The sequence below is a fragment of the Cenococcum geophilum genome (genome assembly GCF_001692895.1).
Source record: "Cenococcum geophilum 1.58 unplaced genomic scaffold K441scaffold_18, whole genome shotgun sequence".
Taxonomy (NCBI): domain Eukaryota; kingdom Fungi; phylum Ascomycota; class Dothideomycetes; order Gloniales; family Gloniaceae; genus Cenococcum; species Cenococcum geophilum.
Window position 1 is genome coordinate 1,235,569 of NW_027137576.1, and position 23,926 is coordinate 1,259,494.

General features: G+C 45.5%; 6 protein-coding genes across 6 annotated transcripts; 2 read left to right on the forward strand and 4 right to left on the reverse strand.

Annotated features, from left to right (window-relative positions):
* Positions 1-5,700: 5,700 nt before the first annotated feature.
* On the reverse strand, positions 5,701-6,452 carry K441DRAFT_85524 (uncharacterized protein; the record flags this gene model as incomplete). The annotated part of the gene is made up of 1 exon (XM_067654492.1): positions 5,701-6,452. A coding segment is annotated over one exon (404 nt), but the record flags the coding sequence as incomplete, so codon positions are not given.
* Positions 6,453-9,438: 2,986 nt separating this feature from the next.
* Positions 9,439-11,818, reverse strand: K441DRAFT_85536 (carboxylesterase family protein-like protein). Its single transcript, XM_067654493.1, has 7 exons — positions 11,036-11,818; positions 10,835-10,980; positions 10,690-10,779; positions 10,461-10,626; positions 10,050-10,400; positions 9,832-9,974; positions 9,439-9,723 (listed from the first exon to the last, which is right to left on the reverse strand). Exons 1-7 carry the CDS (start codon positions 11,550-11,552, stop codon positions 9,466-9,468), a joined length of 1,671 nt encoding a protein of 556 aa, XP_067504582.1. The 5' UTR covers positions 11,553-11,818; the 3' UTR covers positions 9,439-9,465.
* A 1,340-nt stretch (positions 11,819-13,158) lies between these two features.
* Positions 13,159-16,738, forward strand: K441DRAFT_686841 (ankyrin repeat domain-containing protein; the record flags this gene model as incomplete). The annotated part of the gene is made up of 6 exons (XM_067652029.1): positions 13,159-13,568; positions 13,620-14,139; positions 14,185-14,456; positions 14,508-15,560; positions 15,603-16,141; positions 16,557-16,738. 6 exons carry the CDS (start codon positions 13,159-13,161, stop codon positions 16,736-16,738), a joined length of 2,976 nt encoding a protein of 991 aa, XP_067504583.1.
* An 882-nt stretch (positions 16,739-17,620) lies between these two features.
* Positions 17,621-18,864, forward strand: K441DRAFT_705277 (uncharacterized protein; the record flags this gene model as incomplete). Its single annotated transcript, XM_067653581.1, has 1 exon — positions 17,621-18,864. Exon 1 carries the CDS (start codon positions 17,869-17,871, stop codon positions 18,862-18,864), a length of 996 nt encoding a protein of 331 aa, XP_067504584.1. The 5' UTR covers positions 17,621-17,868.
* A 278-nt stretch (positions 18,865-19,142) lies between these two features.
* On the reverse strand, positions 19,143-20,059 carry K441DRAFT_686843 (vacuolar protein sorting-associated protein 21; the record flags this gene model as incomplete). The annotated part of the gene is made up of 3 exons (XM_067652030.1): positions 19,143-19,750; positions 19,848-19,911; positions 19,976-20,059. The coding sequence occupies 3 exons, from the start codon at positions 20,057-20,059 to the stop codon at positions 19,143-19,145; spliced, it is 756 nt and encodes a 251-aa protein (XP_067504585.1).
* Positions 20,060-21,846: 1,787 nt separating this feature from the next.
* K441DRAFT_85689 (uncharacterized protein) lies at positions 21,847-22,771 on the reverse strand. Its single transcript, XM_067654494.1, has 3 exons — positions 22,288-22,771; positions 21,964-22,019; positions 21,847-21,877 (listed from the first exon to the last, which is right to left on the reverse strand). The coding sequence occupies exons 1-2, from the start codon at positions 22,607-22,609 to the stop codon at positions 21,985-21,987; spliced, it is 357 nt and encodes a 118-aa protein (XP_067504586.1). The 5' UTR covers positions 22,610-22,771; the 3' UTR covers positions 21,847-21,877; positions 21,964-21,984.
* Positions 22,772-23,926: the final 1,155 nt, after the last annotated feature.

Sequence of the window (23,926 nt, forward strand, 5' to 3'; positions counted from 1 at the left end):
TCTTAAAAAGTTCTCGCTATTCCTCTTCCTATGCCTATAGTTCTTCTTTCTTTATTAATCGCGTAAATGGTTTAATATCCTTTAACCATTGCGCTATAAACCTTCTATAGTAATTGCAAAACCCTAGAAATAATATTAATTATATAACGTTCTCTAGTTCTTACCAATTTACTATAGCCTTAATCTTCTTTAGATCTATGCTAAGTTGGCCTAGTTTAATAATAAATCTAATAAAATTAGTCTTCCTAGTAAAGAACTCGTATTTCTTAATCGCTACTAGCATCTATTCTTTTTATAGTCTCTTTAAAACCCATTTAACGTATTCTTCGTATTCTTCCTCGTTTATTAAGTAGATAATAATATTATTAAGGTATACTATAACAAATTCATCTAAGTGTTCTCCTAATATATTGTTAATACGCTTCTAGAACGTTGCTAGTATGTTTATAAGCCCAAATTATATAACTAATGGTTTATATAGTCCTTCCTTTAATCTAAAGGCTATCTTCTATTTGTTGCCTTTCTTAATCCTAATCTAATAGTACGCCTATCTTAGATCTATCTTTATAAAGATTTGCGTATTGCCTATCCTGTCTTAAATTTCGCTAATTAAGGGTAAAGGATACCTATCCTTTCTGGTAATGCTGTTTAACTATCTATAGTTAATACATAGCCTTAATTTACTATTCTTTTTTAGTACGAATAGTACTAGATATCCTGCTGATGACTACGATGGTCTAATGTATCCTTTTTATAAGTTTTCTTAGATAAACTCTTTTAATGCTCTACCTTCCTCTTTAGTAAGCTTATAGATTAGAAAGAACTTTAGACTTATTCCTAGTTCTAATTTTATTTTATAGTCCCATACTGCATGCTTTAATAGCTTTTTACTTTTAGGTGACCATAGTTTCTTACCATACTTATGGTATCTTTTTAGTATATGGCTTAGCCCTTTTTCTGTTTCTTTATAGGTTGCTCCTACTTAGTACTATATTAACTTGGCTTATTATTATATCTTACGGCGTTATATATCTTTAATATTAACCTAACCTATAACCTAATTAATCTTTGGATTATATTTCTGTAACTAAGGCATTCCTAATACTGCCTTATTATTCCCTAATGGTAATATATTAAAAGACATCTTAACTTATCTTCCTTTAATGGTTAACTAAATAGGTCCTATTTTAAGATTAATAATGCCTCCTCTATAGGCTATTGGATCTCCTAAAATTGTTACTAATAGGTAAGAACATTTCTTCTATTTGTGCGGTAATCCCATTCTTTTAACTACTACTAGTGAGATATAGTTTCTTATTGCTCTACTATCTATTAATACCTTAAACTGTTAATCTTGCCATTTAACTCATAAATTTAGGTGTTATCCTTAAATTCCTTTAAGGGTCTAAGGCTTTACTACTGGCTCCCTTTGGTCCTATAGGCCTCTACTTTTCCTAACTACTAGCTACTAGATCCTATTTATACTTAGTCTAACTTAGGCCAATACTTAGTTTACTTTTTATCTTTAATATGCTATAGACAGGTATTCTCTAGGCATTCCCACTATTATTATCCATCTAGGCATTCTTCCGTAAGGAATCTTCCTAGTTAAAATATTAAGTCCCCTTATTTTTAAACTTCTACTAGGTGCCAACCATACATATACTTAGCATTTTAATACTTTGCCTTATCTATTATCCAATATATCCTTATTAGATACTTTTGATTTTTGTTCTTTAGTGCTCTATATATATTACACGTATTATCCACGCATGCTATCCATAATAGTGTATAATATACTTAATGTCTTAGGTTAACTCTTAGCTCGTCTTCGTCCTTAAGTTTAAACTTTTCTTATATTAATCTAAGCGTTGCGACTTTATTCACAGGTACTAAGATTCGTCTTTTATTTCTCCAATCCTCTAATTACTCCTCTAGATCCTTTAATGTTATAATTAAGGCCCCCTTAATGTAAGTCATAGCCTTCTCTATAATTAGGTGGTTTTGAACAACTTTCTCGTCTAACTATATATAGAAATCTTCCTACTTATCGTTGTGTTATTACCTATACCACTTTCTTAGCTCTTAGTGTGCCTACTCTAGGCCTATTAGTAATCCTTTATATTAGCGCTCTATCCCTTATACGTCCTAATATACTAGATCTCTTATCTAATTTCTGTTCTTGCTATAAGGTAATTTTTGCCCTAAATTCCTCTATAGTTTCCTTTACGTCGCGTCTTATGAGTAGATCCTTAAAGTCTTTATGCTTCTTAATCTTAGTATTAACTTTTTAATCTTTAGGTTAAATACTATATTCCCCTAGTAAGTCCTCTAGGTTTATATATCTATCTCCTAGTCTAATTACTATTTATGCTGTAGATTCTCTAATCTATAAAGAAGCTCCTTACCTCTTACTTATAGGTGTTCTAATTTATGCTCCAAATTCTTAACTCCTTAAATTCTTTAATCCTAAGCTCGCTTCTAACTTAAGCTTAGCTCCAGCCTTAGTTTAACTAGGCTTTACTAGTGTCCTTATCTCGTCTTAAAAGTCCTAGATTTTACTTATCTTGTCTTAAAAGTCTTATACTATTAGGAATTCTTATCCCAAGCTTATTTATATGTCTTTAAACTAAGCTACTACTCTACTCTATCGGTTTCTATCCATTATAGGTCTTTAAGCTTACCTTATCTTATCTTAAGAATCTTAATTATCTCTTATCTTATTATAAGAATCTTAAGCCTTTAGCCTTTTACCTTTATTAAGTAGTAAGCTAGCACTAGCAGTCGTCTACTTGCTTAATCGTCTCTAGATATTACTCCTTCCGTCTTATAAAGTAATAGATGCCGTATCCAACAGTATTATAATGCCCGTTACTAAACCTTACTCTATAGCGGTCTCAGTCTCTACTTCTATTACGTTATTAAGGTTTAGATACCCCTAGTTAGTTCCTTTACTATCTTTATCGCTGTTAATTAATAAGTACTCTAACTCTATTGTTATTGTTACTAATTATTGTCCGTATGTTACTATAATATCTTAATCTAGCTTATAGAGTTAATCTTATTCTTTATCTAACTCTTTAGTTCCTCTAAGTCCTTTTAACTCTAGCTTTTGTAGCTAATAGCTTATACTATACTTAGCATCTTTATAAATTTGGCATGCGTTGTTGTAACAAAATATAAAACTTTTAATTAAATACTCTTTTGTTCCTTATAGTATACTATTATCTCTTTATATATGTGTGTTATGTACTATTAGTCTGGTTCCCTTTATTATATAGTAACTTTAACTATTTTTATAATCCCTTATAAAGTAACCCTGTTTTCCATAATTTATATAAGCTCTATCTCTAAACTATTAACTTTATTATAGAGTCCGCCTAAACGTCTTCTGCTATTAAGATCCCTGGTTTAGCCTTTATTTCTTAATTCTATAATTACTAAATCCTTAACCTTTAGGTTTCTATAGTTTCTTACTCTATCTTTTATAGGCTTCTTTAGTACCACTTAGGTCTATTAGCTCTGCGCTATACTATAGTTTCTAACTTGGCTTTGGTTGTTGCGTACTCTGCGCCTTATACAACTATAGAACTCTATCCTAGCCTCTCTTAGCCTGTTCCCTTTAGAAGATCCCATTGTTAATCTTAATTGCTTAATCTATTAATTCCCTTAGGGTGTCTACATCTTCTATTAGAATAATTGCGTCCTAGACTTTAGCCTTAAGTCCTTATTTATACTGTGCTATAAGCGCCTTATCATTCTATTTAACTTATATTGCAAGTATTTAAAACTGTATTATGTACTTAATTGCTAAAGTTCGCTATATTAGGTCCTAAAGCTTCCTCTTTGCTATAGTTATTGCTTCTAGGTCCCTAAATATCTATGTTAATTATTCCGCGAATCCTACCTAGCTAGAAAACACAAATCGTACCTCTTAATTGGTAATAGTTATTCTATTAGTCTGTATTTCTATTAAGTAGGGTTTAAACTATTTAAGTGCCTAACCTGTTAGGAATAGTCCTACGTAGGCTATCTAGTCTATTGTCGTGGCTAACTTAGCCCCTTCTTATATAACTTTAAAATATATCTGCGTTAGAAATCCTTTGAGCTTTAATCTCTCCCCTAAGAATTGTTTGATTAATAGTAACTTAACCTTTACTACTCTAATTCTATTAAGTTTGTTTTTAAGTATCGCATTATTTTCTGTTAATCGATCTACTATTTCTTATAATTGTCCTACCGTCATAGGTTATTGCGAGTTAGTGTCCGCCATACTGGTATTACCCCCTAACCTTAAAGTAGTTGCCGCCGTTAATGGCGTTATAGTGGCTGCTTTTAGTGGTATATTATTCAACTTTCTGTATTTAATACTATAACTAGGTAGTAATTGTGTAACGGAACCTTATAGTAGGAACTACAATAGGTTCTATTAATGGGCTAGGTGTATAGGAAATGTAAAGATAGTAGTTAATAACGTAAATAATAACTAGTAGAGTAGTTGCCTAATAGATTAACTCTAATTATATTCTAAGAATTACTATAAGGAAGGAACTATCTAGGTAGGGACTAAGGGTCCTTAAATACACAACTGTACTCCTATAAAATCCTTCTTGTACGTAATATACATCTTATACATAAGGTACATAAGTTCCCTTTATTCCTCGCGTTCCTTACGTAGCACCTTATGTAACCTTAGCTACCATTCCTCGTCACATAGTTCCACGGGTTCCATCCTAGACCGTGCTTATATTAACTAACTAGCTTCTTCCGACTCCTCTCCAAGTAGTCGTAACATCGTACTTAAAGCGTCCGTAACACTAAAGCTCTAGCAAAGTAGATTACGTTAGGTAGTAGATAGGGAGTACCTCTTCCTTATTACATTTGTAGCAGCTTAATATTAAGCAGCTCTCTCCTTATATTAATTAACGATTTCAATCCACTAATCCATCGCAATCGCCTAATTATTACTTCGTATTTTGGTCCCTAATTCTACTTTATAAAGCTAGGCGCGTTAAGTAGCCTCTATAGTCTTTATATTTAAGGTAGTAGATTAGGAGGAGTAACTATAACCTATCTAAGCACTTAACTGGCCTACTACCGTAGTAAAGAACTTCGTCTAGCCTTTACTATATTGCTCCCCTAAATTAATATAGATTTAGGCAAGAATAAGCTTCTTATAATTACTTAAAGGCTTACCCCTAGGGGCGGCAGAAGCTTAAGCTCCTACCTTTGGGGTGAAGCTTACTTGAGAGCTTTAAGCATTTTGCGATGCTGCTTCTAGTAATAGAGAAAGAGGCGCCATTATTAAAGCCCTTAATTGCGACCACAAGAGCATTATAGATTGTTAATTTTAGCGGGCATATGCATCTATATTAATGGCGGTTAGGTCTGCTATAGTGTCGCTTATAATATTAACTAATTTGCTCTCTTAGGATATGGTAAGAAAAGGTCCTATAAGAGACGTCGCTTAATCGCAGGTGTACTAGAGCCTACTATAGGTATAGTAGAAGCTCCGGTAGAGGTTATATAGCTTATAGGTATATTAAAAAGGGTGTCTTTAAAAGGAATAAGCTGTAAAGGTAACCTAGGGGAGGATCGGGTTACTAGTAGCTTAAAAAAAAGATTAATAGTTCTGGTAAATATATAGTTAGAATCCTTCTTATAATCGTCCTGCTCCTCCTTAGGCTTAGAACTCTCTTTTTTTTTTTTTTTTTTTTTTTTTAGGTCCGTTGTATTATACTACGTACAATACTGCGCATGCAGCCTCTAGGCTATGGCGCTATAGTTCTATATACATGAATCCTTTTTAGGCAGCTTAATATGTACTAGTAGCTATGTCCTAGTAGTTTATAAACCCCTAAGGGTTTATAGCTCCTTAATAAAATACTAAGGTGCTGCAACTACTAGGGAATAAGAAAACGGTAGGAAAAACCATAGGAAATCCTAACACCTGTCCCTGTCCTTTTGCGATTTATTTCTGTCCTTTTGCTCTCTAATATCTTTTTAAGAGCCTAGTAGGAGTTGCCTCCTTCTAGAATCCTATCTGTTTTATTCTTCCATAGAATCTCCATTACATACTAGTCTAGCTGCTTTAAGAGTCTCGTAGTCTTTACTATTAGCAAAGTGTTTTTCTTTACAATTAATGCAAAGAGGGGTGGTATGCTGGCAAGGTTTGCCTGTTATTATACAGGTAGAACAGGAATGGTCTTTAGATAAATGTGCAGCTGCACAGTATCTACAGGCTCTAGTAGAGCACCTGTCTCCTATATGGCCAAATTTTTGGCAGCTCGTACACTGCGTAGTAGGAGAGACTTCGAGGTATTTTACTACCTTAGTAGCTGTACCTGCAATTGATATCTCTTTTTGCTTAAGGATTTCTTGTCTTTTTTCTTCGTTCTCTATAGTAAAAACTATAGAGCCAAATCTGGTCTGTGGATTGTGTCTTTTTTCACTAGATAAGATTCATCTAGGTAGTCCTTGTATCCTTATAGGATTAAAGGTCTTAATTTCTTCTTTTAGAAGCTTAGAGCCTCCTTCTCCTAGGAAAGGTAGGGTAGGAACCCCATGGGCTATAATTTGAACCCATGGTTCTAGTTTTTATTCTCTTTGAAAGGTAAAGCAGTTATGCCATATTTCCTTATATTTGACTAGGAAATCTACATTATACTCTTCTGTAGTTGTAAGAAGGATGTTTTGTTTTCCTTTAGTTCTTCCTATAGACCCTAGAACTGGCTTTTTTACTTGCAGTTTTAATGCAAATAGTTGATTGACTTTGTTTCGTATAGAGAAAGTATCTAGAGGTTNGTCCTTTTGGTCTGTAATAAGGACTAGCTTCCTTTCTTGTAGCTGCTTTTTCTTATTTCTAGTAGAAGTAGAAAGGGTAGGAGATGGTATTGGTAAGGAGGGTAGAGGGGACGAGGAAGGGAGGTTCTTCTTTAGTCTCTCTGCGTAGGTTTCCTTAGTAGGAGCTACCTCCTTACGGAGAGCTCTTACTTCTTCGACTAATCCTTGTAGGATATCTTTTGCCTTTTCTTTTCCTTCCATAAAGGGATTTTCTCCTGCTAGAATACTCCGTGTATAGTCCTCTAGCTGTTTAACTTGTTCTTTTTCTTCTTCTTTTTCTTCTTCTTCTAGCCCTTTATAGGCCTGTATTAGGCTTTCTAGGGCCTTTTGTAGGTGTTATTTAGGAGAAAGGGGAGGGAAAGATATACTAGGTATCCCAGCCGTAAAAGTCATTAATTTTGTTGTCTTTTTTGCAGGTTTTTGGTTTTCTTTTTCAGTAGAAGACTGAGGATGTCCTCTTTTTTCTCCTGTCCCAAATAGGCCAGGAGAAGGAGAAGGGGCAGAAAAAGTGAATGTAGTCGTAGACTCATTATCACTTATTTCTATAGGAGGTTTTTTTTTATGCCTATTAGACTTTGGCATCTTATAGGGGGGTTTCCTAGTTTTTACTATCCTTATACCCTTTCTCCTTACTAATCCTACTAGAAGATTTCTGGGGAGATTAGGCTAAAAGGCAGTAGAAAGACTAGCCCCTATTAGTGTTGGTATTGGTATTGGTGGTAGTGGTAGTAGTTTTGGTGTTCCTGTCTGTGCCTCGTTTACAAGCTAGGACCACCCCTAGAGAAAATTTTCTGTTGGGATAAGGGGGTAAAATGACAAATAAATCCACCTCTAGCTCGCTAGGCAGTAGGAGTTAGGTCTTGAAACTTGGAAAATCGATTGTTTTTGATGGTAAGATGGGTATGCGTAAGTTTTGAAGTGTGGCGCTACCTTTTGGTAAGGTTGCATGTGTGGTGAATGGTTAGAACTCTCTTATTTAGTATATACTAACTTAGAGTCATTTTCTAAACTTAGATAACTTTAAGGAGGCGTACTCTCTAGCTTATTACTACTTCTATGAAGTATAAAGGGGAAAGAAGGGAACTAGGCAAGGAAGTTGGCTTATAGGATCCTACTAATAAGGAGGGTGATATTGTAGTTAGTTTGCCCTAAGATCTAATTAAATACCTATTAGCTAGCCTAAAAGAAGAGTAATTAAATACGAGTTAAGGCTTCCAAATTGTTAATTATAAGGTTAATATACACCTATTTAGTAAAGGGAGGGCTAAGTGAGCAAGATCTTAGTAGAGAGTAATTACCTAGGCAAATCGCAATCTCTTCCTTAGTACTTAGATTAATATGCTTAACGCCACCGCCTCTAAATAGGCTCCCTATTTAAGCTGGTGCTTAATTAACCTAATAGCGATCGCCGGCGTTACTTATTAAAGAGTCCTCCCTTATAAGATTAATAAAGAAGCCAGGTAGATATTATATAGGTGGGGGTGAAGGCATAGGCGTAGGCACAGGCGTCGGCTTATTAATTGGTACTAGAGAAGTCGCGACTTCTATAGGTAACCAAGGAGCTTTAGGATCTTTATTATATGCGAGGATTATATTAATTAAAGTAAATAACTAAGTAGGAAGCTGCTAATTGGGGTGTATAAAAGGCTTATAAGGAATCTAAGAAGAAGGTATGTTAATAAGAAATAAAATATAAGGTATATTTAACTTATATATACGCGACCACCTCCTCCTAAATTACTACTTAATACAATCGCAACCACCTGGCCTTTAGCTCTACCTTTTTATAATTACCAAGTATAAAGCATTCTGACTTCCGCGAAGCCTCTATCACATCACTAAAGCCGTCAATAGTATAGCTAATGAATATCTTCACGATAGACAGAGTCTTAAGAGGGTATACTAAGGCAGATATATCGCAGCGCCTACCACCCCCTTTTACTTCTTATCATCGACCTCTAATTATAAAGCATTTCGACTTCCGCAAAGCCTCTATTACATCACTAAAGCTATCAACAGTATAGCCAACAAATATCCTCACGATAGACGGAGTCTTAAGAGGGTGTACTAAGGCCGATGCATCACAGCGCCTACTACCTCCTTTTGCTCCTCATCATCAACCTCCGATTTCGCACACCCTAGGGGTATAATAGGATTTTAGTGCGGCGTAATTGTGATCTAGGCTTCAAAGGCGTCGCAGATGTAATTTAAGAGTAAGCACTTAGTGGGCGCGATTGTGCGAGGCTTTGGATAAAGGCAAGGCGTATATGCAAGTAGGTGGTGATTGTTAGGGTATAAGAGCTTTAAGAGCTTTAAAAGCTTTAAAGTCGGCGACGTTAAATTAAGAGCCTTAGTCATTAAGATCTAACTACAAGCGGCTGTTAAAGTCAATATTGAACTCGTCAATATTACGGTTGACGATCCTCGGACCTGACCCCCTAATTGGGCCTAGATTGTGGCGATGCACGCCAAAATAGCGTTAATATTGAGTTATATTTTCGTGCGAAAGGCTCCTACTGTTTCTGGAAACGAACCAGTGCTGGCTTAAGTTTTAGTACATACATATAGAAACAATTAAAGTATAATTTCTTCTCTCATACCCCCTCGGCGGCCCTCCTTATCTTAATACCACAGCGCTTGATTCCACAGCAACGTCCTCTTCGTCGCTAGATCATCGGTACTCAGATAGAAAGTATCATTGAACACCATTTGGATCCCCGGACTAGGCAGAAGAGTTGTGGAGTTCACGTTTACCAAGGCGGTAGATTCTGTCGAGTTCCCGGCTGAGTTATATTTAGGCCAGTACAGCTTGTCGCTGCTCCACTTCGTATTCGGATTTCCGGTCAGAACGAACGACATTAGGTACTTCTGCATCATGACCTGCGGAGACGAGTCAATGGAGTTATTATGGAGAAAAGGAGGACTATTGTAGTAAAAGAAATGATAAATCTGAGAGGGAATATGGAATGCTTGGACGACAGTACGTACAGCAATAGTTGCGTTGACGGAGGTACTGCCGCCGCTCATACCACCGCCTGGCGGACCGGTAGTGGAGTTTGAGCTTGAGTTTGAGCTTGAGTTTCCGGCGCCTCCGGTGGAGATGGTTGAGGAGAGCGTGTATGTGCTATACCCTGTTGATCATTATGGTTAGCCAAGACCCGGTTTATTGGCTAAAAAATGGAGAGGCTAAAAGCAGTGGTCCTTACAGTAATAGCTCTGGTCCGTCCCATGAGTGGCAGCGCCCAACGCGACCATAGCATTCCATGTATTGTTGTCAAGAGCCTGAGTAACTGCCAAATTGTGTGCAACCAGATCGAACGACTGTTTCATGTCGGAGAAGCGCAAGCCTGGGCTGGAGTAATCGGACTCGGGGTACAGTTCCAGAAGCTCATTGATAATGTCATCGGTGATGGCCGGGAAGAAAATTCGCAGGTACGTGGACACATCCTCCGTGGTGTTGACGCCTGACCATGCCGCACTGTTGGCTTCGTGCTGCTCATGAGTGATCACCAGGGGCCCGCTGAAGTTAAACCGTTTTTGGTAGAGGCTGGCTTCGTCTGATCATCTACTATTAGACAGCTGGATTGCAAGACAAAAGAGCTAGATTAGGATCTTACAGGTGTCGGCTACAAAGTCACCATCAACACGGGGCTGGAACTGGTAGGTGTACGTGTCGACAATGTCGGTAGCTGCGTTAGCTAGAGTGGTGAAGTTTACTTTGCGCATGCAGTCTAAATGGCCACCGTCACAGCTGACCGCGGCGGAGACGTTCTGCCAGAATTGCTGGACATTAAATTACGTTAGGTAAGCTACTTTCAGAGATATTTTGTGCAGTAAGGATCTTACCTCTGCATGATGGTGGCCGGCGCCCGGCACGAATCCTGGAGACATGACATATGCACGGTCGAAGAGCTGCTCTGCATGGCCGGCAAATCGCTTGGAAAACGCGTTAGCGAGGGCCTTTACCAAACCCCGGAGGGGGATGACATACAGTCAATTGGAATAAGGTTTGAGAAGCTCCAGCAGAAAAGCCAACGGCGGTAATCCGATCAGGATCACCACCAAACGCATTGATGTACTTTTTGGTCCACTGGAAAGCTTGCTGTACATCCCAAAGGGCTGTGTTAGATGTCCCACCTATGCTCATAAACGTAAGCTCGCTGATGGTCTGAAATGACCAAGCTGGGCGTACCTTCGTGCGAAAATGTAGGGCCGTTGGCCAGGCCCGTCATACCAAGTCTGTAATTGTACGCAACAAAGACAAACTCGGTGCTTAAGTTAAACAGACCTTCAGGGGTGTTTTGCGATTTGCTACCGCCGGTGAATCCGCCTCCATAAGTCCAAACCATAACCGGGAGTTTCTTTCCTTGGCTGTTTGCAGGAGCCCAGATGTNCATGTAGAGGCAGTCCTCCGAGGAAGCGCAATCGACATCCTCATCGGCTAAGGAGCCATTATTGACAACCGTCTCTACTGGTGGCCATTGAGGTTTCGCCCAACGGAGGTCGCCGGTGGGTACTGCAGCAAAGCGGACATTTTGGTATTTGTAAAACCCAATGGAAGCATTCCCAGCTGCAGCGATGACAGTGCAGTAGTCGAGGGTGACGGAGGGCGTTGATGAGCTTGACACTATCGTAGGTGTGGGTGTCTGGGGCCTGGCGGACACCATAGAAGCTGCCAGCGGCAGCAGAAGCGCAGCGTGCCACCGCATCTTTCCAAGCAAGCGATTGTAAAGGTTAAAAAAGGAAATTGAAGTGATGGGGCTGGTGCAGAAAGAAACAAAACGAAAGGAATGACGATCACTTGAATATAAATACTACGCGTTTGAAGAACTAGGAATTTGCCATCCCAGCGGCCCGGGTGACGTACTTTTCAAGGCGAAGCATTGCGCTTAGTGGAAAGGAAAACAGACATCTAGATAGAGATCCGTGTAACGAACAGGAAGTTTTGAGTGCATTGAACAACTATCCTCATATTGTGGACGGAGATTACGTACTGTGGTGGGAAATTGAGCTTGTGGAATTCTCCTTAATACCTGGCTATACAGAAAGCGCTGACGCGGCTCTAGCACGGCGGAAAGTGTATAAATAGTAATTCATAGTAGGAAGCCAAGAGATTTTGTTTCTCTGATGCCTGCAGAAGATACGGTTAAGAATTTCTTCCCATGACCCTCTATCACAGCACAAAAGTGCTTTGAGCGTGAGACATATCACTGTTGGGAAGACAGTTCTCGCACAAGCAAGGATGAAGGGATCTGGCACTTCAAAGCGTAGGCGGTATTTTGCCTGGTTGAACAGTTTTGCGATACGTAGATTTCACCTGGCACTCCCGCGTACGTACCCCATGACGAATTCACGAGTACTCTCTGGGTTTAGTATACGGGGCATGTTCACAAATTGTGGAAGAACATCGGGAAGTTGGAGGTGGAGCTGTGGGGCATGTGGGGGACGCTTGACGAAGTGCCGACATCTCCATCAACAACTTCCAATCTGCATCCACCGCTCCAAACTCTGTCGAATTCTAATGTCTCCATTGCAATTTTTCTAGTTCCTCGACAACACACCCTCTGTATCAAGCACAGTTTTCGTGACTCATGAACGAAATGCAACGCATCACGCTTCTCGCGTTCTTTCGTGACCAATGTTTCCTCCAACACCAATGAAACTAAAGGAGCGAGCGCAATATTTCAAGGCAGAGCGGCAGCAACTTCATGCTCTTCAATTATCGCCTCTTCCTTTCTTTTTGCTCATGCGTATTGAGCGTGATTTATGCTGGCTTCGGAGGCAATGTGTGGTGGAGAGGCGCAAAGCGGAGGCAAAAAAGGGGATCGTTACATGCTCGTGATGTCGTCCGGTTCAAATAGAGACAGTGACTTAGTTTGGAAGCATCGCTCGGACGGATGGCCAGACTAATCTTGCCATATAGAAGAATTAGGTCAGAGTGCAATATAATATGGTCAGCTCATAGGGCTATTTAACTCCGAGCAAGTCGGGCTAGTTTACTTCGATGGATGCTTTGGCCTGGCTGCGATGCTTAGCGAGACGGTTTAGACGCTAGACTTCGAGTATCTCAACCTTGAGAGGCCGCCGGTATGCTTCTCCCTAGCTCTAGAAACTTAATCGAGACGTCGCCTGCGATGTGAAGACGCGACTGGTAGCCTTATCGATAAGGTGCATCACATGCAGCTGTTCAGCCTTGCTGCGACCCCTCGGCCTGGGACGCTCTCCCTTCAGCTCTTCTACCTACACAATGCCACCGTCCTCTCTCCCTACTGCTCTTCTATACGCATCTGCCGTCTGTGTCGACTTCGTCCCGACATGGACCCGCTTAGTACCACAGCTAGCATTATAGCCACTCTTCAGCTCTCGAGCAAGGTCGTTGGGTATTTAACCGACGTCAAAGATGCCTCGAAAGAGCGCGCAAAGTGCGCTATTGAGGCCTCGAACCTGCACAGTCTCCTTCTTAATCTGAGGTTCCGCCTCGAGGAGGGAAGTGCAGAGCCACCGTGGTATACCGCCGTCCGAGCCCTTGCAGTCGAGAACGGGCCGCTCGACCAGTTCAAGCAAGCGCTAGAAACGCTACAGACGAAGATGACGTATGGAGGTCAACTAAAGAGGGTTGGCGAAGCGCTGGTGTGGAAGTTTAAGAAGGAGGAGGTTGCTAGCATATTGGATCAAATGGAGCGTTTGAAGTCGCTAGTAGAGATTGCGTTACAGATGGACCACTTGTAAGCGGCATACTAGCACTGCAGGGCGACACTGCTTACATGTACAACAAGCAAACTCTCCCAAGCTATTAAAGACGACACTCAAGCCATCAAAGACGACATCAACTCCGTTCGGATACACGTAGACGACGCGAAGCACCGCAGGCTTCTGGAATGGGTATCGCCTACAGATTACCCAGCTCAACAATCCGACATCATAAAGCGCAGACAGGAAGGAACAGGCCAGTGGTTTCTGGACGCGGATGAGGTAGCAAAGTGGCTTAGCGAAGCCAAGGCAACTCTTTTCTGCCCAGGAATCCCAGGAGCTGGCAAGATCATAGTAGCGGCCATCGCGATCGATCACCTATTGAAGTCAGTGCAGAACAGCTCACATGGAGTTGCGTATGTGTACTGCAACTACAAAGCTCAGAAGGAGCAGGATGCTTCTAGTATGCTGGCAGCCATCCTCAAGCAGTTAGTGCAGGCTCGGCCATCGATCATAGAGCCCGTGGAACGATTGCATCAGCAACATACTGGCCAAGGAACTCGGCCATCGCTTGATGAGATCTCTAGCGCACTGCGAGATGTGCTTGTACATTACCCTACTGTCCATATTGTGATCGATGCTTTAGATGAGTGTCGAGACACTGACGGTGCTCGGCGTCAGTTTCTGGCTAGACTCCGAGAGTTACAGGCCGGACGAGACATTCGTCTTATGGCTACCTCGCGTTTCATACCGGAAATCGTAGACGAGTTTAGAGAAGCACTGAGGCTGGAGGTGCAAGCGAGTGAGGAGGACGTGAAGCGCTTCGTGGTTGGCCAAACATATCGACTGCCTAAATGCATTCAGCGCGACTCTGCGCTACAGAACATGGTGCAAGACAAGATTGTGGAGGCGGTAGGCGGCATGTATGCCTCTTGTTCAGCTTGGTGAAGCGATATAGACTTACACGTACCAAGGTTTCTTCTCGCTCGCTTACACACGGATTCACTGTTAGATAAGAGAAAGCCAAAGGAGGTCAAGTCGACTTTAGCCAGACTCTCAAAAGGCTCGGCCACGCTCGACGACGCGTATGGAGACGCTCTTCAGAGAATCGAAGGCCAGCTGGGCGATGATTACAAACTAGCCAAGAAAGTCCTATCGTGGATTACGTTTGCGAAGAGGCCGCTCACCACGGCTGAGATATGCTGTGCTTTGGCAGTAGAGCCGGAGGAGGCGGAGCTTGACCCGGAGAATATACCCGACGTCGATGACCTGGTGTCCGTATGCGCTGGCCTTGTCGTTGTCGATCAAGAAAGCGCTGTTATCCGTCTCGTGCACTACACTACACAAGAATACTTCGAGCGTATCAGAGATACGTGGAATCCAGATGCTCAGCTGCACATTGCCTCAACGTGTCTCACCTACTTGTCGTTCGGCGTATTCAAAAGTGGTAGCTGTTCCTCTGACAAAGAGTTTAAAGAGAGGCTTCGGGGAAGCAAATTCCTAGACTATGCTGCGAAGTACTGGGGAGAGCATGCAACAACGGTTGAAGGCAAGGTGTGTGAGCTAGCCTGCTCGTTTCTATTTCAAGTCGAGTTGGTTTCATGCGCTGTCCAGGTATTTTTAGTTCCGAATCATTGGTATCAGAATTATAGCCAAGAATATCCTAAGAGCACTACAGGATTACATCTTGCGGCACGATTTGGGTTGTCAATTGTATCAGCGGCCATGATCCCAAGTCAAGTACGAGAGATAGCGATTGCTTTAGAAAAGAGGGACAGTAACGGCCAAACTCCATTACACCTCGCGGCAAGATATGGACATCACAAAATGGCGGTGCTGCTGCTGGACAAGGGCGCCGACGTCAACGCGCAGGATAGAGACTACGGCAACGCACTCTACGCGGCTTCATGCCGAGGCCACGAGCAGGTCGTGAGGCTGCTGGTCGACAAGGGCGCCGACGTCAGCGCGCAGGGTGGAGTCTACGGCAACGCACTCCAGGCGGCTTCAGAAGGAGGGCACAGCAGGTCGTGAGGCTGCTGGTCGACAAGGGCGCCGACGTCAGCGCGCAGGGTGGAGTCTACGGCAACGCACTCCAGGCGGCTTCAGAAGGAGGCCACCAAGCAGGTCGTGAGGCTGCTGGTCGACAAGGGCGGCCGACGTCAGCGCGCAGGGTGGAGTCTACGGCAACGCCACTCCAGGGGGCTTCAGAAGGAGCCACGAGCAGGTCGTGAGGCTGCTGGTCGACAAGGGCGCCGACCGTCAACGCGCCAGGGTGGAGTCTACGGCAACGCACTCTACGCGGCTTCATGCGGAGGGCCACGAGCAGGTCGTGAGGCTGCTGGTCGACAAGGGCGCCGACGTCAACGCGCAGGGTGGACGCTACGGCAACGCACTCCAGGCGGCTTCATGCGGAGGCCACGAGCAGGTCGTGAGGCTGCTGGTCGACAAGGCGCCGACGTCAACGCAGGGTGGACAATACGGCAACGCACTCCAGGCGGCTTCATGCCGAGGCCACGAGCAGGTCGTGAGGCTGCTGTCGACAAGGGCGCCGACGTTAACGCGCAGGGTGGACAATACGGCAACGCACTCCAGGCGGCTTCATGCGGAGGCACGAGCAGGTCGTGAAGGCTGCTGGTTGACAAGGGCCGCCGACGCCAACGCGCAGGGGTGAGTCTACGGCAACGCACTCCAGGCAGCTTCAGAAGGAGGCCACGAGCAGGTTGTGGAGGCTGCTGGTCGACAAGGGGCGCCGACATCAAACGCGCAGGGTGGAGTCTACGGCAACGCACTCCAGGCGGCTTCAGAAGGAGGCCACGAGCAGGTCGTGAGGCTGCTGGTCGACAAAGGGCGCCGACCGGTCAACGCACAGGTGGAGTCTACGGCAACGCACTCCAGGCGGGCTTCATTACCGAGGCACGAGCAGATCGTGAGGCTGCTGGTCGACAAGGGCGCCGACGTTACGCGCAGGTGTGGACAATACGGCAACGCACTCCAGGCGGCTTCATGCAACGCGCAGGGTGGAGTCTACGGCAACGCACTCCAGGCGGCTTCAGAAGGAGGCCACGAGCAGGTCGTGAGGCTGCTGGTCGACAAGGGCGCCAACGTCAACGCGCAGGGTGGACGCTACGGCAACGCACTCCACGCGGCTTCATGCGGAGGCCACGAGCAGGTCGTGAGGCTGCTGCGGGACAACGGCGCCGTGTAATTAAGCCTAATCTTCGCAACCTACCACCCCACCCGCCGCTTTAATAAACTGCCATTTTTATATATCTCGAAACATTATTAATTTGCATTAATAAGGAAATTTTCTTAGACTTAGCTAATAAATCTTAATTCGTAATTATAAAGGTAATTCTATTCTAGAAGTATCTGAATATGTTTTAGAGTTACATAAACTCAATCTTATATGTAGGATTCTCGTACTAAACCTAAATGTAAGAAGATAGGCGATATATAAGAAAACGTACTGACTAACGGAATGCCGCCAAGGTTACCATCTCTTCGTTCCAGCAATTCGGGCCGTAGGAGTAGTATCTTCCCCGGGAAGCCATACCAGAAGGTGGAGGGAAATGCGATCCACACCTTCTCTAAATATCCGTAGCCGATGCTGTCGATGACCTTCGAAAGATTTGGGGGCATCGGTGGGGCGAAGACAGTTTTGTTACGCTTTATCCAACCTAAAGATCATCTTGAGAGGCTTAGACCGGTTCGGCTTTCTTATATTAGCCCCCACTGATTCCATTTTAGGTAGTAGGTTTTATTGCTAGGATAATAAGTCTAAGAAAATAAAGAGTGCAGTAGTGGCTTAGAAAAGAACAGGAATAGGTCTGAAGCTAGTAGAAAATACCTTATACGCCGTTGAGGCGTTCAGTTAGTTTATAGTAGCTCATTTATGCTTCATGAATGGTTCCAGGTATTCTCGACAAATATAAAGATCTCCCGTATATTAAGTTGTAAAGGTGTTCAGATATTTATGCATAACTCACATCATTGCGAGGACCCAAGACGTGTTACGCATTCTTCACAAGGAAAGACGTAAATAGTCTCTAATACCAGAAATGCCTCGATGGCGGTTTAAAATGGTAGTGACTTAAAATCTTGTAAAGCAGTAATTGAAACAGAATTCCACACAAATTTCCACATTGGGTTGCGCAAGCTTCCTGCATTCGGCGTAGCGCCATTTATGACCCCAACGTCATCTTGAAGCTCTTTTTTTGCCTGCCACGAAAACAACAAGTCCTGCCTCCGGCCCACCACATAAACCGCCCACCAACCCTCTCTCTAGGCCTCTCCCTCCCTCATCCTCTACAATCCCATCTCCACCATACTACCATAATGTCTACAAGACGAAAACCCTCACCCTCGCCCACCTACGCCGAACCCCCCCTCAACGACACTCCACTCCCCACAACGCACCCGCCGCGCTCGCCCTTCCTCCCCACCCGCCTCGAAGCAGTGCTCATCTCGCTCTACCCAGGGACGCTCCTGCTAGGCTCGATCTTCTCGATCCTATCGCCAACCAACCGCAACGCACCCTACAGCACGCTCTCGCAGTCGCACCCGCCCGAGTTCGCGCCGTCGTACTTCGCGCAGAAGCGCAACATCTTCAACGTGTACTTCGTCAAGATCGGCTGGTTCTGGACGACGCTGGCGTTCTTCCTGTTCGCGCTGACGCACCCGTCGCTGGGCCCGCCGCTGCGGCCGGCCGCGACGCCGCGCCGCGTCCGCGCCGTCCTGCGCTATGCCGCCGTCACCGCCGTCTGGGTCGCCGTCACGCAGTGGTTCTTCGGCCCGCCGCTCATCGACCGCGGCTTCCGCTTCACCGGCGGCCAGTGCGAGTTGCTGCGGGACCCTGCCGCCCGCGAGGGCATGTCGGATGCGCGCGAGTACTTCACTGCCGCGGCGTGTAAGGTTGCCGGTGGGCAGTGGAAGGGCGGTCATGATATCAGCGGCCATGTCTTTTTGCTCATCCTCGGTAGCGCGCTGCTGTGGTTTGAGATCCTGCCCGCACTGACGCGGGCTGAGGGCCTTAGGGACGGGCGCAGGATCATGCTTCGTGATGGGAAGGTCGCGAGTGTGGCGGTTGAGGCGGAGAGGGAGGTGCATGGTGCGAAGGGGACGCAGGAGCAGGTTACTAAGGCGGGGGTTAAGGTCGCGTTGGGGGTGGCGGCGCTCATGTGGTGGATGTTGTTGATGACGGCGGCGTTTTTCCATACGTGGTTTGAGAAATTCACCGGTTTGTTGGTTGCGTTTTCTGCGTTGTGGGTTGTGTATTTCTTGCCGAGAGGTGTACCGGCACTGAGAGCTGTTTTGGGGATGCCTGGGGTGTAATTTGGGGATCGAGTGGCATTGGCGATTGTGGTGTTATATAGACTTTTAGCCCTGCGAGCTCGAACAGTAACAATGAACGCTCAACTCATGAGAATGTGTAATTTGAAATATACACTTGTTGCATAGTATTTCTGCTATCAAACAATTGCTCCAAGAATACGCCTAGAGAAACATAGAAAGGATTTGCTGGTGACTGGAAACCAGAAAAAATATCTTTACCCGGCCAATAAGAGAAAAATGCTGACACCCGCCGCAGCCACTCCACCACAGCGCCATTATTAACAAGCACAACCCTCCTTCGGCCCTGCTGCATCCCTTCCACTCGTTAGATTTACCCTCGCCGCATCCCCCTGCCTGCCTCCAAAATTCGTCTGCCCGCCGACACCCCGCGGGCCCTTCAGACTCGTCTCCGGAATTGCGTTCGCAATCGCCGTAAAGACCTCCGCGACATTCAGCCCGGTCTTCGCGCTCGTCTCGAAAAACAGCAATCCCTCCTCGTCCGCATACGCCTTGGCCAGCTTCGTTGGGACCTTCCTCGCATCGCTATCTACACCCTCCTCGTCCTCGCCCGCGGCGACCGCAACGTCGGCGTCGTCACCCCCTGTGCTGGCGTCCGACGCACCGCTGCTCGAGCTGGCCAGATCGGACTTGTTGCCCACCAGCGCGATCACGATGCCCGGCGAGGCCTGCCGCTGCAGCTCCGCGACCCAGTGCTGCGCCTTGGTGAGCGAGGATGCCTTGGTGATGTCGTAGACCACCAGCGCGGCCTGGGCGTTGCGGTAGTACATTGGCGCGAGGCTGGCGAACCGCTCCTGCCCTGCCGTGTCCCAGATCTCGAACTTGATGGTGCGGGTCGGGAGGTTGCATTTCTGGGTCAGGAAGGCGGCTGTGCGGCAGATTACACACACGTTAGCGCTACGAAGCTCTCCCCGAAATTGCGAGAAGGGGCGGGAGGCGGAGGGGGTGCGGGAAACGTTGCTCACCTCCTATTGTCGGCTCCTTGTTTTCTTGGAAGTCGTTGTTCACGAACCGCATCACGAGAGAGGACTAGGCGGCCGGGTTGTCAGCATGCAGCTTCGACTAGTGCGGTCTGCGAATTGCGGGAGCTTACCTTTCCTACGGCCGCCTCTCCTAGTAGAACTAGCTTGACGCTGCTACTTGGTTTGGGCGCTGATGCAGCTCCCGAGTCCGCCATGATGGCTAATGAGGATGAAATTGTAGGGGTGTATCAAAGGTGGTGCGTTGAGTTGCAGACTTCGTGGGAGACGTGTGGGCGAGGCGTAGAGCTTCCCAGAGCTCCCGACGGTAAGGGTTCGGCCTCTTCTGATTGTAGTGAGCTGTTGGTATTAGAGTGATGGGCTGGAGGTTGGTAGCGGCGTTGAGGCAGACGTTTGGGGTTTCATCGCCGAGACTGCAATGACGACTCCCCGGATAAGGTTGTTTGGCACTGAGGTCACGTGTAACCGTGGCGTTTCACAGCTGAATTCCTCCAATTGGGTTGGAAAGAAATCGGGATTGCTTATTCCCGGCAGCTCAGATAAGATACATTATTAAGGTTTGACATAATGTATGAAGCAAGCATGTCGTGAGATGTTGCATGTTTGGAGTTGAAATACCCTCAATTTGTGGCGTGAAGCTCTTGCTGTAATATCCATGGATTGCAGAGTTGAACGATATGACACAGCAATTAAGCCGACAGTCATGAAACAGCGTCCATGAAGCCACGAATTTCTCAAATAAGGCGGTCTTTTAATACTTATCCAACAAGACGTTCCAGCAGATTTAACTCTCTACAACCAGGAACTTCAGTTTCGCCAGAGCTAACCGTCAAAAGGCCTCGTCATTTGTAACAAGATTAAGGCGTCCAATAGGATCTCAGCCTGACCACGGGGTGTTCTGCATATTCGACAGGGCTGCCCTGCACCTTAATGATAACAATGTACTAGTTTTTGCGGGGTTTCCGAGTATTTTCCGAGTAGGTACTTGATGTGACAAGTACGTAAGTACCGCTGTAAAGGCAGGCGCGCGGCTGGCACTCTCGGACCGTGCACCCAGCACGGAATATAATCCGAGGACAAACTAGCAGGGAGAGTTCGTGTTCTGTGCAACGGGACGACAAATGGTCGGTCTACAAAATTTATATAAGAATCCTTTAATAAAATTCGTAACGCTCATTTTGTGCATAGGGAGAAATAGTCTCTTCGAATTAACCCCAGTTTGTAAACCATTAAACACCACAATTTATGCACAACGCCCGCTAAATGACCAAACCACCTGCCAGAGCTAACACAACTTACGCATAACGTGGGTATCTAAGGTGCCTCGTGCCGTGGCTGGACTGTCCCCGGCGCGGGTAGTTCTGTCGAATTCCATCCTTGTTGCGGCTGATTCTGCACGACTGGTGAACCTTGAAGCTCGGGACCGACGTTGTATACTGGCGCCTGGTTTTGCTGGGCAGGATGCTGGTATTGCGATTGAGGTGTCTGTGAAGGCTGCGGAGCATATTGCGGCTGAGGTGTTTGTGAGGGTTGAGGCGTGTATTGCGGTTGTGGTGTTTGCGAAGGCTGGGGAGCGTATGGTTGGAAGGGTGGAGGTTGGTATTGCTGAGGTGATTGCTGCGGATACTGTCCCTGAGGATATTGGCCCTGGGGTTGCGGCGGCACGTATTGTCCTTGAGGTGTCTGAGGATACTGTGGCGGAGGAGCTTGGTTCACGGTGATGGTTGTGCCATTCTTTTCTAAATATCCTGCTGGAGCACTTGGAGCAGCAGCGATCTGGGCTGCAGAGGTGGCCGGGACTGCGGCCGCAGCCTTCTTCTTGTCGTTTCTGCGCTTGAGAAGAAACCAAGCAAGGGCGCCAAGGGCGAGAACTACGACACCAACGCCGCCACCTATGCCTCCCTTGGCTCCTGCCGAGAGGCCCTTCGGGTGATATTTAGGGTTTGTGTTCGTCAGCGAGACGACCGTTGAAGAGGCAACGGTAGCTGTATTTGTCGCTTGTGTCGGGTTCGATGCTGGAGTACCCCGCGTCAGTCGAACTGAAATATAGCACAAGTAGTAATCAGGTAAGATCGAGACGAGAGAAACTAGGCCATCTTACTGGTTGTTGTAGCACTACAACTTACAGATCCACCCGTGTTGAGAGTAACTCCCCACCTATTCAACGTTAGATACATGAGTATTTTTAAGTTTTCTGCTTTGCTCCAGAAGCGCTTAGACAGCGAAGTGTCTACTAGAGGTAATAGGTTGTGAAGGTTCGACATGCGATGATTCTTCTTGTATGCACCGAAGGATAAGAGAGAATTCTCTTTTGTTATAACTTACGTGCTACAAACATATACCGCTTCCGCAAATGCAGCTGTTTGAATTTTAATCAGTACATTGCAGCGACGTCGGCGCGAGACTGATAATTAATGCGACTCACCCTTTTCATCCGAGGCATCGCAGTTAGAGTGAACACAACAAGAAACTTCTTTAAGAAAAGATTGACTTTGGCAGAGACAATATCCGTCAGTAGAGAGACATCCAGCCTGTGCTATCGCAGTTGTGTCGTAGATACATGGTATGGAGCAAACGGGGTAATAAGTCTGAGCCAGCGTAAAAGGGAGAATGGTAAGCAACCCTGCGAGAAAAGTAAATTGGTTTATAATTATAAGTGAGCGACGGAAGGATATGTAGCCCCAGCACAAAAGACCGCGATGGGGAGCACCCTGGATTATATTGAATGAACTCGATAGGCGCTGCATGCTGAATACCTAGAAACATGGATTCAGTGAGGGTGTAAAATACGAATTCGCCTTGCCCTGTCGTTTATGCTGAGTCCCTCGCAACTAAGCTTTTGCGAGCGAACCGGATCGTAGCGTGGCGCCGGCAACGAGAGATAGTCCAAGCAACCTTTCCTGAAAGAGAGGCAGCTGAAAAGAAAGTGCTCACCCAAAACGCAGGCACGGAGGTATTGCCTGATTTTCATTGGCATCGGAGGATAGCCACAATAAATACTAAGGCGGAACTTCTAACCAGCCAACCCGTTTCAGGACTTTTGAGCCTCAAAGTTGGCGCTGGGATGCCGGCAATTGGGCCGAGAAGGGATCTCTGATAAGGTGTCCTTGCAGCCTTCATCTTGTCCACGAGAGAACTTTGTAGTAGCAGTACCGCGTGCTCAGAGTTTGCTGTTACACCCCTGACTGTTAAAAAATGCGGAGGATGTACAGCACAAGTCGAGGAGGCTGGTCCTCTTTGTGCTTTTCAAGCAATCTCCACGGTGGCGGATATCTGTCCCACAGATCGGGGTCGCACAGCAAATAATGCAGAATCGATAAATTCCTCGTCTGGGAGGTGAGACAGATGCCCATGCGAGAAACAATTGGAGGAGGCCGAGCAAGGCTAGAACTTTGTTTATATCTGTTAGTCAGCAGCCAGTCAAACAGTGTAAAAATAGCCGCATTGAGGTGGTATCATTTTCGGAGAGTCGCAACTTGGCATGCATAATGGCAGGCACGTCGTGTTCATGATAGGTTCCAGGGTGGGGGATCACGACACTAAGTACTTTAGTATATCTTCTCTACACGGGTTTCTCTGTAGTGTAGACCGGCGGGCTGGGTTGAGCAAGGTTACGTCGATAGTAGTCCAGAGAGTGTCCCGAATCCCAGCGGAAAGTTGCAAGCTTCCGAGCGGCCCGCGCGGTGTGGTGTTGATCGAATTTGCCGGGACTAAAGAGAGAGGGGAAGGAGGGGTCTAAAAAGCTCGAAGCTTTGCGAGGCAGGAGGCCAGGCATGACTTGCATAAGGAAAGTACAGGGGTGGATGGGGAAAGGGCATGTTCGTGATTGCTGTCATGTGCCTGAACGGGGCGGGCCCGTCACAGCGCCAGTAGCCCCCAGCTCCCCAACGGAACAAAGTGAGGAGGTGGCTTGATGGGTGGCGTAAAGTGCGCTGTGGGACCTTGGTTTTGCGATTTCTGGCAGCACGCAAAACAGAACCTTGGGGCGGGCCATGGGCGGGCGCTGGGAGGGGCGATCAGAATGGCAGCCTTGGCATGCTGCACCTAGGGGGGCATTTGCCTTT